General features: G+C 32.7%; 1 protein-coding gene across 7 annotated transcripts in view; it reads left to right on the top strand.

Annotated features, from left to right (window-relative positions):
• LOC123527229 (neprilysin-1-like) overlaps positions 1–13,398 on the top strand; it is a 51,864-nt gene that overhangs the window by 17,837 nt on the left and 20,629 nt on the right. For 4 of the 7 annotated variants that reach the window (XR_006681680.2, XM_045306565.2, XM_045306564.2 and 1 more), the window contains one exon: positions 12,722–12,785. Coding sequence is in view for 6 of the 7 variants with exons in the window: in XM_045306563.2 (XP_045162498.2) it covers positions 12,722–12,785 (64 nt within the window). In the remaining variant the exon portion in view is untranslated. Of the gene's footprint in view, positions 1–3,365; positions 3,672–12,721; positions 12,786–13,398 lie in introns of those variants that run through there. The other 3 variants (XM_045306567.2, XM_045306566.2, XM_045306568.2) reach the window with 2 other exon arrangements.

The following is a 13,398-nucleotide window of genomic DNA, read 5'->3' as shown; positions in this document are numbered from 1 at the left end:
TCTGCGATTTTTGTTTAATAAGAAAGACACGTTCAATTTGAATAGTGTTTTGGCCAATACTTGACCAACAACATCTGGAGTTATTTATCAGTGCTAAACTACTGTTGTCACGAAGAAAATAAAACAGAACAATATACATCTTTCTTGTTATCCAAAAGGGATCAAAATAATTTTCATATCTATTTGGTCATTGATATGAAATTATATTTACATAGTACATACTTGAATATCATTTAATATGTACCTTGAAAGTATTTTTAAGCAGCGTGGGCAGTTATTGTTTATGAATATGACACAAAAAAGTTTTCTGTTCCAGTGACTAAGTTTTGTACCAACAGGTAAATTAAATACAAATTTTCATATGGAAATGTAACGTTTGGTGATAAATTGTTCTAATTTACTTCGCCCGAAAAAAGTCTGAAAAGCGGCCAACAAGAACAAAAGAAAGAAACACACTTTTCAGTTATTTACTAATTAGTTGTGAACATAAGAGTCATGCGTAACAAAAAGTTAACATATTTTATGTATTTCCAGGTTAACGTAATATGATGTATTGCTATTAATTAGTTCAGATTGCCGGCGACAGCAATGCCAGAAATTCCAATACGTGTCTGATATTATAACAAAGCCTTTGAAAAGAAACAGTTCTGTTTTTCTGTGTAATCTTTGTAATACGTATACATACTTTCTAAATCGTACTGAGTGAAGGGTAATTCATAAGACTTTAATCACTACTTTGAAACATCATGGCAATTTAAGATTGTACATTCTTGAAATCTCGTTGAAACAGTACGAATTATTCATTTGCACAGGCAACGTTTCAAACTAAAACATCCAATATATAAAGGAAAACGTATATATCATACACATTGTATTTCGTCTTGTATTAGAATAAGTCAGTTTCATGTCACCCACAGCAAATAATGATATAACAACGTACAAGGTTATAATACTTTTCAGAAACATACTAAGATATAAATGAAGAGATCTATTACATGTACAAACTTAGAGCAAAAAATGCCGCTCAACAACTATGCGCTGATACACTTATTTTAATAGTTGAAGTCAAAATTGCTCAAGTATTCTCAGGGTTGAGTTTTTACTACAGCGCAACAAACTTTTGTTTTACTATTATTATGTTATATTTTGAATATTGGTATATTAGTGTTACTGATAAGTAGATGCCTGCTCTCAATGGAATCAGTTTGTTGTTAATCAGTGTACATTGTCCATGCTGTTTCTTCTTCTGATTCATTTTACATGTATAAGAAATTACATATATTCAAAACGTATTTATCATGAGTTATACGAAAGGACCTCGGACATTTTCCTATTCAAATTGCCTATCCGATTACGGAAAAAGTGACATAGGGCTAGACTTTTGAAATTGCATAGTTACGATAGTTGAAGACCATTTCTTGATAAATGCGACATCATTTTACAAGTTTCTCATTCTCTTTTCTATTAAAGTATGAACATAATTCATTTTTACGTTTTTAACATCTTTCCCCCTAGTGACGCAACAAAATATTTCACATGACTTTGTAAATAATTATTACATACGTATGCTGCAAAAATGGTCCTTGGTCACAAGGGGGGAAGTGTTTAAAATTGAAAAAAAACTATGTACAGGGTGTCAGCAAATGAATTTTATATAAATATTTGACACTTATTGCATGTGTTTCCTAAACCTTACATATCTACAGCTTTCTTCATTTTTGTAAATATTTCAAGCACAGAAAATACTAAACTAAATAAATAGCGGATATAGGAAGTCAAAAAGCAGACTGATCCTTATAGGTATATCTTATGAATTTTTCAATCACTCTTGACAGTCTTAGTCCGTCGATTGCGTGTCATCAGGATCGAGACAACTGAGTCCGTCGTAAGTCAAGAACCAAGCAAAATGGCTTAGACATATTACATATATATGTGTCTTCAACGTTAACATGACAAAGAGATATAGACGAACTTCTGTGGGAATAGTGCCACTTTGGTGCAATCTTTTTACCTTTTGTAGGACACAGTTGAAGCAAACATAGAATGCGTTTTAAGAATATCATTTGCTTTTATTCGATCCAGCATCCTATACTAGTACCCTAACAGAACTAAACCAGAAACCATCTTCTTAACTGACCCAGTTGCTTCCAGAACTAACACTGACAACCAAAGAACTAATACTGACTCGCCCAGAACTTACACTGACACCCCCAGAATTAACATCAATTCGCTCACACATCCGAAACTTATTTTGAAGCCAACCGAAATACTAGTAAGGACCTCAAAGAACTAACACAGACACCCCAAGAATATCTACATATATGTTGAACCTAACTAGCAAAGTTCTGTTCGAAAGATATAAAATGCTAAAAGTTAGGCATCCCTTAACCCACAGTGGAATAGGCAGTCTCCTGCACCACTCTGCTTCAGCTGAAAAAGGCCAACTACGCCAATGTATGGCCAGCTACATCACTGCATGTATTCAATAATAATCCTCCACATAATGCCCGGTCAGTATTGTACATGTGTATACATACAGTATAGCAGTAGATGTATAGAAAACAAACAATAGGCTATGATCAATGCATATCAGTTATCATGGGCACTCGAGTGGAAATAATTAGAGTACAGTTATAGGACCAAAAGTTTTGTTCCACTTTTATTTTTTCCTTTACGTTTATTTTTAAAAATGTCAATAAAACTGACAATCTGCATGGTATAAGTTTATTTATTGTGTTAAAATATTTCATAGTAGACATACCTTAAATCCCAACGCTTAATTTAACTAAAAATACACATTTTAAATTTTTCAAAAATATGACCCTTAGTTACAAACTGTTCGAATTTCAAGAAAACGAATGTGAAATAAAACTATGTTCTGTGACAGTTTGATAGGAATATAACTTATTTATCAGTATTTGAAGCTATTACATAAAACTATTAGCTATTGAAGTCAAGAAATAGCATTGAACTGAGGGCAAAATCCCTAGCATAATGTCCGATGTCCTTTGAAACTGCTAGAAATAACTTTTTCTAATTTTCTAAGTTAGTTTATTAAATTGTATACATGCTATCCTGTTTTCCTCTTTCTTCATTAACGAAGCACTATTTGTCAATATCTGAATGTATGATTGAAAAATTAATTTGATTGTTCAAACCTAAAATTTCTACTTCCATTTAATGGCGAAAATGGAATGATGCTGTGAACTGAACTGCATGACCCATTAACCAATTTCTGCCTTCGCTTGTTTAACTCTGTTACATAACTTTTGGCACTGTATAGTTCTGGCAAATATTTTGTGAAGGTATCCAATCATCTGAGGTTTTCTTATCAACTCGGCGAAAATATACTTCTTGACATGTTTTCCGATAGCATTTGAGTTAAAAAGCTATAATTTATTACATGTTGTACGTAAAGCAATATTTTTGCATAGCATTTTTATTTGGTTTAAATATTTATAACAGCATCGACATATTTTTCATTGGATTTTTTGCAGATCTCACACTCAGAAAAAAATAACTGTATTTTTAATAGAATTTGACAATTTATCTCCTATGTGTGCTATATTACGGAGGACTACCTGCTTTATCTTCTAAGATGTTAATAATAATTTTGACTAACACGACTTGTGGTCTATAATACGGAATATATTACGTTGAAACAAAGAAAGGTATGTTCATTTTTATTTGAATATTGCAGCTGTTAATTTGATTTCGCTTTATTAAAACAATTATCTGATTGATAAACAAATTACCTAAATATTACATTTTCGGGGGGTTCGAAGTTACGCAATTGTAATTTGATGAAATGTCTGGATCATGTGTGAATATAGATTACAGTAAATATAGTACCCACCGTTTGCAGTGCCTTGATGAGCGATTACTTGCTGGTCTGTCCTCGCTTTGACTTTGGCTCTTTGGACGAGATTTCTTTTAATTTCCTTTCTTGAAATACAGTTCGGTATATGGTGCCTTCCTCGACTTTTATGACTGAAAGTGTGACTGACTTCTTAAACTGTGTCGAGATGACTTAAGAACATTTTTGTCTATTTGCCATAGGAGATTTAGCGTACTGTCCTGCTATTTTTCATACTCTATGTCTATAATTGATAAGGAAAAAATCTTGATATTTGATTCGTTCTTTATAAAATATTTGTTGTTTAATTGCACCTACAAAATTATGTAACTTTTGTGCGAACAATTGGTGTCTAAATACTGTGTTACTTGAAATATAAAAGTTTGATTTTTCAGTAGAATTATACAAATACTTGAAAAGTACAAAAAATAAAAGATAGAATGTATTAACATCATTTATTAAGCCACTAACTAAATCAAACATTGCATAAAGCGCATTACAATAAGTGAAGTATAATAGTTGTTTGTCCGTATAAAAATTAGAGTGACAAAAAGTACATGTAAGGAAACATCACATTTGAAATATTTATCAAAATGCTTCAGTTTCATTCAAATAATATATGCAAAAGCTTTCAGACCTACTTTATCTTAAATTTTACTCAGAGAGACGAACATTCGTAATGCTAGTCGTTAAAGCATGAAAAGTTAAAGGGCATATAAGTAACGTAAGCAGAACCAATAAAATGAATTATGTTTTTTTTAGAAAATATCAGGAAATGATGTACTTTATTTTTCATGATTTTTTTATCCTTAGATAGAGATAATAAAAATGAAATGATCCTGGGAACTTAAACGTATTACCCTTGTAAAATTCTATGCAATATACAGAATTCTTGCAAATTCAACTTCCGGAAGCTCCCTTATCATGTCGATTTTTAATTTTATGCGAAAATGTAATACTTCTTGCCATTTTTTCCCGATAATGTTTGATTTTAATGCCGTAATACATTCTGTACAAAGTATTCTTGTTTAATGTTAAATTACTTGTTTTGTTTTATCAGAACAAAACGACATGGAATGTTAATGTAATTTCCATTGGAATTATAGATTCAGATGTAGATAATTTATTTTCAAAAACTCCAACGTAAAATGGTTTTATAATTTCTAAACTAACTTGTATTTATAAATAGATCTACACATGTAAACAAAGATGTTTGAATGTGTTAGATATGCGGAGTTGTATGTAGACATTTTTCTAAGATAAATGATAACCATTTTAATGTTACATATTTTCAAATTTTTTAGTATATTGATGTAATGTTTTTTATAACTATTTACAGTACAACCGCTCCAGAGCGGCCCTCTCTTGGGCAAAAACCTCTCTATAACAACATCATCAAAATTTCCCTAAGCTGAAATATACTACCAAAATAACTTCTCCAGAACAAGAACCTTGGCATAACAGTCAATATTTGTATGTCCCAAAGGGTGTTGCTCTACCGAGATTGCATTGAATATGTTTTATTTGATACAATCTGGAATTTTTAACTAAAATATTTCGGGCTTTCTCAGCGAAGAGTTATTCTGTTAACTTGTTAAAAATAGGGAAAGTTCGAGATTGGCATGTCCTGAACGCGTTGACACCCCCTCGCCCCCTCTCCCCCCAGTTTTCTTTATACATGTTACTAACCGTTCCAAGGCGGTGCCCCTATTTTCAACTTGTTTTTTTCCGTTTCGTATTTTATGTTTCATATGTTGTCTTGTTTGTTATTGGTGTTTCTTTCCTCTCCCCCAATCCCCACCCCACCCCCCAATCGCCCTCTTACATTTATGCCCTTCTCCTTTTATTATGAGTGAGGTTATGTGCCCACCATTTTCCTTATTCCCCCCCCCCCCCCTTCCATCGCCCCTTGCATATACGCCCCTCTCCTTTTACTAAGTGTGAGGTTAGGTAGCATCATTTTTTGGCCACCGATCGTCCCTGGGCGGTGCCCGGCTGTGTTGTTTTTTCTTTTTCCTGTGTGTCTTTTTTTTCTTTCTCGGCTCCTTGCCCATTTTTGTATCTTGTATATAATTAAAATTTACTTTTTGTGGGACTTTAAAAGAAGCCTGTCTGCTTTTTCTTCCCCATACCGTTTCTGTTTGATGTGGACCTACTTGACGATGCATGGCTGCTCTCACACTGTGTTTGGGGTGCCCTATGCTTCCGGGAAATCTACCCTTACCTTCCTTTTACTAATTATAAGAAATTAATGTGGTTTCTCCGTGTTTCATTGCATGTATAAAAAAGAATAATGTTTAGTTTCTCAGGCCACCTTTTTTTGCTTCAGTGCGGATTTTTTGTTTATTTTCTTTTTTATTAACGACATTGCCCTTTTTTTATGGAATCCAGTATTGTACATCTATTTTTAACACACTTAAAGACCTTGCATCTTATGTAGATAATAATTTATAAGAACAATACTTGTTCTGAAGGTTGCATTTGGCACTCAATATATTCTGAGAAAATTACAATATATATTAAACAAGAAATTGTTGAAGCATGGACACCAGACGAAATTGACGACAGACAATGCATGATCACAAAAGCTCACATTGTCACTATGTGACAATTGAGCTATAACAAATTATCTATTAAAAGAAACTGGAATGAAAGCACCATGAAAGTTTGTATATAATATGTTTGATGATGTTTTTCAATTTGTGCTGATAGGAACACTATGGTGGAATGTTTGCAGATTCAATCAATGCCCGGCAGCCTATATTAAGCCCGGGTTCGTGGTGTAGGGGATACAGTCCTGGACTTGTAAACCTCTGACTGAAACAGGGTCGTAGGTTCGAGCCCTGCAACCAACTAGGATTCTTTATGTGAGAAAGTACGCAGTTGCTTACGGACTTTAGGGTCTAGTATTGGTCTTTCCCAGGAGTGATGGTTAGGTGAACTGGCCAACTGATATAACTGAAATAATGCTGAAAACGGGCGTAAAATGACCCATATTAAACAAGCAGTTTTCTCAATGCAATAAAAAGATATCAACTTGAATTTTGTAGTTTCGTTTTGGCACGATTTATCAATGTATAATGTACGCTTATAGAATAAACAGAATACCAAACGCCTATTAACCAAGATGAACAGAGTAACCGTTCTTGACGATTTATTCGTACCCACTTATTTTCGTTCTTTCCTCCTCATTTTTTTGTTGAATTTTCTTTTTTCGCGAATTTCATCAATTTTTCTTTGATAACAAAATTTAGATGCGCCGGGTCAAAATCGTATGCGGCGGGGCCTGAGGAACTAAACATTTATTTATTTTTGGCCTTGCAGCCGTGAAGTACAAAACATAGTATCTATCTTTAAATTTTAGAATGCTTTCCTGTGTACTTGGTCCTTTGTAAGAAATCTTTGGATGCTTTCACAGAGAAAGGAATGTTTATCAAGTTTCCGTGTAGCGGGAACACTTACCGCTACAACGCTAGATTCAAAGATCGGACAAAAATATTATACAATAAAATACAATATAAGCACGTGTATACAAAAAAAAAAGACATGCGTTTTACAAGACAAAATGTTAACAAAATATTTTACGTAAGTGGTTTGGGTTCTGCATCAATTGGCAAAATATGTAAATATGACTATGTTCTAATAAAAACAACATCCATTTTAATTTTTTTTTATTTGACAAAGCGTAGCATTAGTACATTTTTCATACTTATAGGATTTCACATTTATTTTGTTATTTCTCCAAGGGTAGTCGTACTGGGCCAATGACGAAGAACGAGGGGACAATTAATAAGGCCAATATGAAATCACTTAATCAATAGAAGTCCGAATTGGCTCCCTCACTTTGTTTGGTCTCTGTTTTCTCGTATTGGTCCTGAGGTGTTTTTGTTTTCATATTGCTCCTTACCCTGATTTTCTCGTATTGAGCCAGTTCAGTTGTTTCGTATTGATTCAGTCAGTTTCATATGCAAAGTTTATCTTATATTGTGTCCAATAGTTCAAACATGGATAATAATGCTTGAACTAGCTATTTCATTTTTCAGTTTTATTACATATCATAATATAATTAAAGATATTTTAAATTATATGTATATTACATGTTGTTGGTCCGTATTTCCTCATACATTCCCTGATTTTCTCATACTGAGCCAGTTTAATTGCATGATATTCATTTAATCATTTTCATATGTTATGCATAGATTATCTAATAATGTGTCCAATAGCACATACATGAATTATAATGCTTGAAACAACTATTCTATTTTTCTGTTTCATGACATATAACTGAATTTAAATTGTTGTTATATTAAATCATATGTATATTACATGTTGTTACACGTTTAACGATCTTTAATTAAATCACGTGACCAATTTTCGGAATACATTTATGTTCTTTAATAATTTCAAGTTATTGAGTTTTGATATACTTTTAAACAGTATGTATTCGAACGACTTGCTTTATCTATATTGTCTGAACTATTTACAACTTTCTTAGAATTTATTTCATACTTTTTGTTTTAATTGTTATTTCACATAATTAATTTATGTAAACGGTTTATATATTAGTAAAATAATTTACATCTGTTGATAACTTTAATCTGGTACGTACAAAAGTTTGTACGTAACGCAGAACAATTGGCAACAAGTATTGTTGAATAAGAAAGACAAGTTATTCAATTTGAATAGTGTTTTGGCCAATTCTTGGCCAACAACATCATGTGTTCTTTATCAGCGGTAAGCTATTGTTGTCTTGTATGACACACCACGAAGAAAATAAAACAGATCACAGTATACCTTTCTTGTGAACCAAAAGGTATCAAAATAATTATCACATCAATGTGATCATTGACTTAAAATTATATTTCCCTATAAAATCATTTAATATGTACATTGGAAGTATTTTGAAACCACAGTATATGGGTATGATATAAAAATGCATGTTTACTGTTTCAGTGACTAAGTTTTGTACCAACAGGTAAACTAAATTAAAATTTACATATGGAAATATAACGTTGTGATAAATTGTGCTAATTTACTTCACCCGAAAAAAATGTCTGAAAAGCGGTCAACAAGAACAAAAGAAAGAAACACACCTGTAGGTTCTTTACTAACTAGTTGTAAACATAAGAATCATGCGTAACAAAAAGTTAACATCTGTAATACCAGGTTAAAGTAATAAGGAGTACTGTTATTAATTAGTTCAGATTGCCGACGACAGCAATGCCAGAAATTCCAATACGTGTCTGGTGTTGTTATAACAAACCTTTGATAAGAAACAAGTCTGTTTTTCTTTGTAATCCTTGTAATACGTATACATACAAAACAAACTTTATAAATCGTAATTGAGTGAAGGGAAATTCATTAGACTTTGGTCACTACTTTTAAACATCATGACAACATTGTACATTCTTACAATCTCGTCAAACATACGAATTATACATTTGCACAGGCAACGTTTAAATATATAAATGAGGAAGTATCAGTTGACAACAAAACAAGTATCTTAAAAGTCTTACCTGCACCAATCCTATCACAGTTTTACTTATATCATACACCTTGTATTACGTTTTGTATTAGAATAAGTCAATTCCATTTCACTCACAGCAATTTCACTAATGATATAACAATGTACAAGGTGATAGTACTTTTCAGAAACATCCTTAGATAAAAAAGAAGGGACAAACATGGAACAAGAAATGCCAGTTTACAACTATGCGCTAATACTTTTATTTTAACTGTTGAAATCAGTGTTGCTTCTTTGGCCTTTTATAATTATTCTCGGGGTTGAGTTTAACAGTTGAACAACAAATTCTTGTTTTATTATTTTTACCATATTGGTTAACAATTAAATGAAGTTTTCACACTATCTAGATGATATTCTTAATATGGATAATCCGTTTTTTGGTCAATTGGTGGGTACTATTTATCCTAGGGAGCTTCAGTTAATTAAAACTAACAATTCGGATACTGATGCTTCATTTTTAGATTTACATCTCTCTATTTATGACAATTTTATACATACCAAAATTTATGACAAGAGGGATGATTTTAATTTTAGTATTGTAAATTTTCCCCATTTGGATGGGGATGTACCTCAGGCTACATCTTATGGGGTATATATTCCTCAATTAATTCGGTTTGCCATGTGTGTAGTCATGTCAAGCATTTCAATGAACGTAATCAATATATTACAGGTAAACTTCTTCAGCAAGGCTACCGTTATTACAAATTGCGTAAATATTTTGCTAAATTTTATTATCGTAATTCTGATTTAGTTTTAAAATTCAATAGTAATTTAAAGACACTTCTGCGAGAAGGTATTTCTAAACACGTTTTTTATGGGGATGTGGTTTACAAACTTCGTAAGATCTTGGGTCACGGTAATTTTCCAAACGTATTTGGAAAGATTATCAAACGTTTTATTAAAAGAGGTTACGACCCAACTGTTTTGAGACATACCGCATGTTTAGTGTTCAACCCGTTTACAGTTGGACACTACACTTCCCTCTTTGATTGCGTCTGACGGAAGAGGGGGAGGACTCTATGATAAGCAGTTTTTAAATCCTACCAGGACTGAACTGTTTTGATATTTGTCGTCTGGCCTGTTTCGTCGGGCCCTTTAGGGTGTTTCTCTTGTTGCTCTGTCTTCTGAAAAGGCATTGAGTACATACGTTTTTGGTTCTTAAGGTTTGTTTTTTATATATTTATACACGAGCATTTTTGTGTTTTACATGCCATGCCTTTTTGTTTCCATTACGTGTGTAAGAGATTCACCTGGAGTGGATTACTTTTATTTACACTGTCCCATGTCTTTGGAACATGGCGGGGGTAAGAGTGAGGTTAGGTGCACCATAAACCGGTTTAAGCTCCCCAGTGGTGTTTTTGCCACTGACCGTTCCAAGGCGGTGCCCCACTGTGTTCCTTTGTTTGTTCGTTTCGTCTTATGTGTTGGCTTTGTGTGCGTGTGTGTTGTTCGTTTTGTCCTTATGTGTTGGCTTTGGGTGTGTGTGTGTATGTGTGTGTGGTGCACGCGTCTGCGTGCTGGGGGTTTCGTTTTGAGGAGGCTACGTTTTTGGTGCGTGGCATTCCCTGTTTGATATTTTCCTTTTTTTTTTTTTTTTACATCAATTCACATCCCAACTTTTCGCTTCTGACCTGACTTGTTACCAATTTGATATGATTTTTAATGTTGTGATTTATGAATAAACGCTGAACATTTTGTTTCAAAACGTTTTTTTTTTTTTTTTGTTCTTGTTGTTCATTTTTACCATTACTTATACGTGATCTCAATCACAGATATGGGAATTTAGAGATAAAGAACATATTTCTGATATCGATATAAATCTGAATGTGAATAAACTTGATGATTTTTGTTATATTTTATGATGCAGAGAATATTGCACGTGCAGCTCTGTATGAACCCGAAGCTGATTGTATTACACTGATGTGCAGGCTGATCTTGATCTGCACTTGTCACAAAGGCAGGCTAAGAGTTGATATATGTAAATGTATACATAGAAAGAGTAAAACATAAAGTAAAATAATCAAAACAAAGTAACATATCGGGACACCGCCTTGTAACGGCCAGTAGCAGAAACACCGGTGGGGATCATTAATCGGTTACTGATGCAAACAATTCACTCTTAATCCCTAACATCTTCCAAAAATACATGATAATTAAAATAGATAACACTACACATGTATAATCAGGTGTATACAAATGTAATGATAACCAAAGATATGATATGTAAAACCTGCAAATTTTCGTTTCTGTATATAAAGTTTAACAATCAAACCATATAGGCATGTATTCGAAGACTTTGTAAAGCAATATATAACGCACCTTCTCTGAGCGGGATTCAAATATCAAACCAAAAAAAAAAAATCAAAGTTAACATCGTAGTGTCCATCATCTCTTCAGGTCATGAATCCTTTTCATTAAAGGTTTTTTTATGATTTTATTAAAGCAATAGGAAAATTGCCATGACTAAAAAAACCCTATTAGGTCAGTGTGTGATGTCATTGTCACAAAAGCATTTTTAAATTACTATTTCATTTCAAACCAAATTTAGCACGGGGTATTCATAATTTATACGAGGGAAAATTACAGTGCTAAAGTTCAAATTATCTCTGGTATAGATTTTTTGTATGGATAGTGTCATAATAAATAGAAAAATTAATATCGATTATTCAAGCATGCGTACACAGCGCATGACATATTAGTCAATCGTCACATACGAATTTATGAAACAGTGTGCTGTTTTCCTTTTCAAACAAGAAGATATGCATAGTTCTTTTGAAGTCGTAATAGATAAAATATACGTGGACATGCTCATGCATCTAATCAGCAAACAAGATGCACTAAATAAACAGGTTTGCAAATGAAAAATGTAAGTTTTATAGCATCATAATTCGGTTAAAGGAATGGCGGATAAACAATCCAAAAACATAAAACCTACAAACCTAGAAAGGGCAAGTTTGTATTTATGTTATATAAAACAGATTTCACGATTTTGTTTGTAAGTTTTGATGTGTTTCTTAAAATGTGATATAAGGCGATGCTAGCGGAAGTAAGTGTGGAAAACTATGGAACATTTAAGTTTTAACTCTTTTAATCAGAATCGTAAACAAAATGTTGTATTATCAAATGCTAATTCAGCATACACGTACATTATATGTTGGCCATCTATAGGGTAGGGTATCTGTTTTCTATGCTTTCATAAAGTCATTTTCACGTGCTTTTAGTTGCTTAAGTGCATTCATAATTGATGAAGTGCGGAATGAGGTTGCGATTCATGAGTAGGAAAGATTTGGAAAGAGGTGAATGTAACATTCAGATATATGTTTGTTTATTTACTTTTTCAGTAGACGGCACAATGGCTGAGAAGCGAGGATTGCAAGAAGACGTTTACCTAGAAAATGGTAGCAGGTAAATCTTCACATTGATATAAATATACTGACTGCATATACATGTAAACAACTGGTACATTTCTTCTTAAATACTACTAATAAATTTAACTAACAAATGAAATGTATTAAAAATGGTCCTGTATTCGAATAAAATTGTTTACACAGTTTAGGATTCATCGTTATGCTATTGTTAACATATTGATCAGTAATATAACATACGGCAACTTAGAGAACACCTTGTTAATACCTCTTTGTGCGTTACTGAAAGTAATTATCTGTCTATTTGTGTCAGCTGAAAATAAAGAATCCAACAAAGAAAGGCCGGGTATTAAAGTTATCAAGAAACTAAAATCAAAAAGCTTCACTTAGTAACAGACCATGATTCTACATACCGTGTTATTGTGTTTGAACAGACGTTACATCTAGACAGTTTCCATGTAGAGAGAAATTCAGAATGGTCATTCCAGTGTGTCTTTATGTCTATTCTGTCTAATAACAGTACAATTATACACAATATCAATAGATATAGATCTAATAGAGTTATTATTTATAAGAGTACCTTGACCTGCACTGCAGTGTTGTACTCGGGTCGAGTGGATTTGGCCCGTTTATTATATACACCATTACCTATT

Source organism: Mercenaria mercenaria, chromosome 14 (assembly GCF_021730395.1).
Source record: "Mercenaria mercenaria strain notata chromosome 14, MADL_Memer_1, whole genome shotgun sequence".
In the NCBI taxonomy this organism is placed as follows: Eukaryota; Metazoa; Mollusca; class Bivalvia; order Venerida; family Veneridae; genus Mercenaria; species Mercenaria mercenaria.
This window is presented reverse-complemented; position numbering and strand designations above follow the sequence as displayed.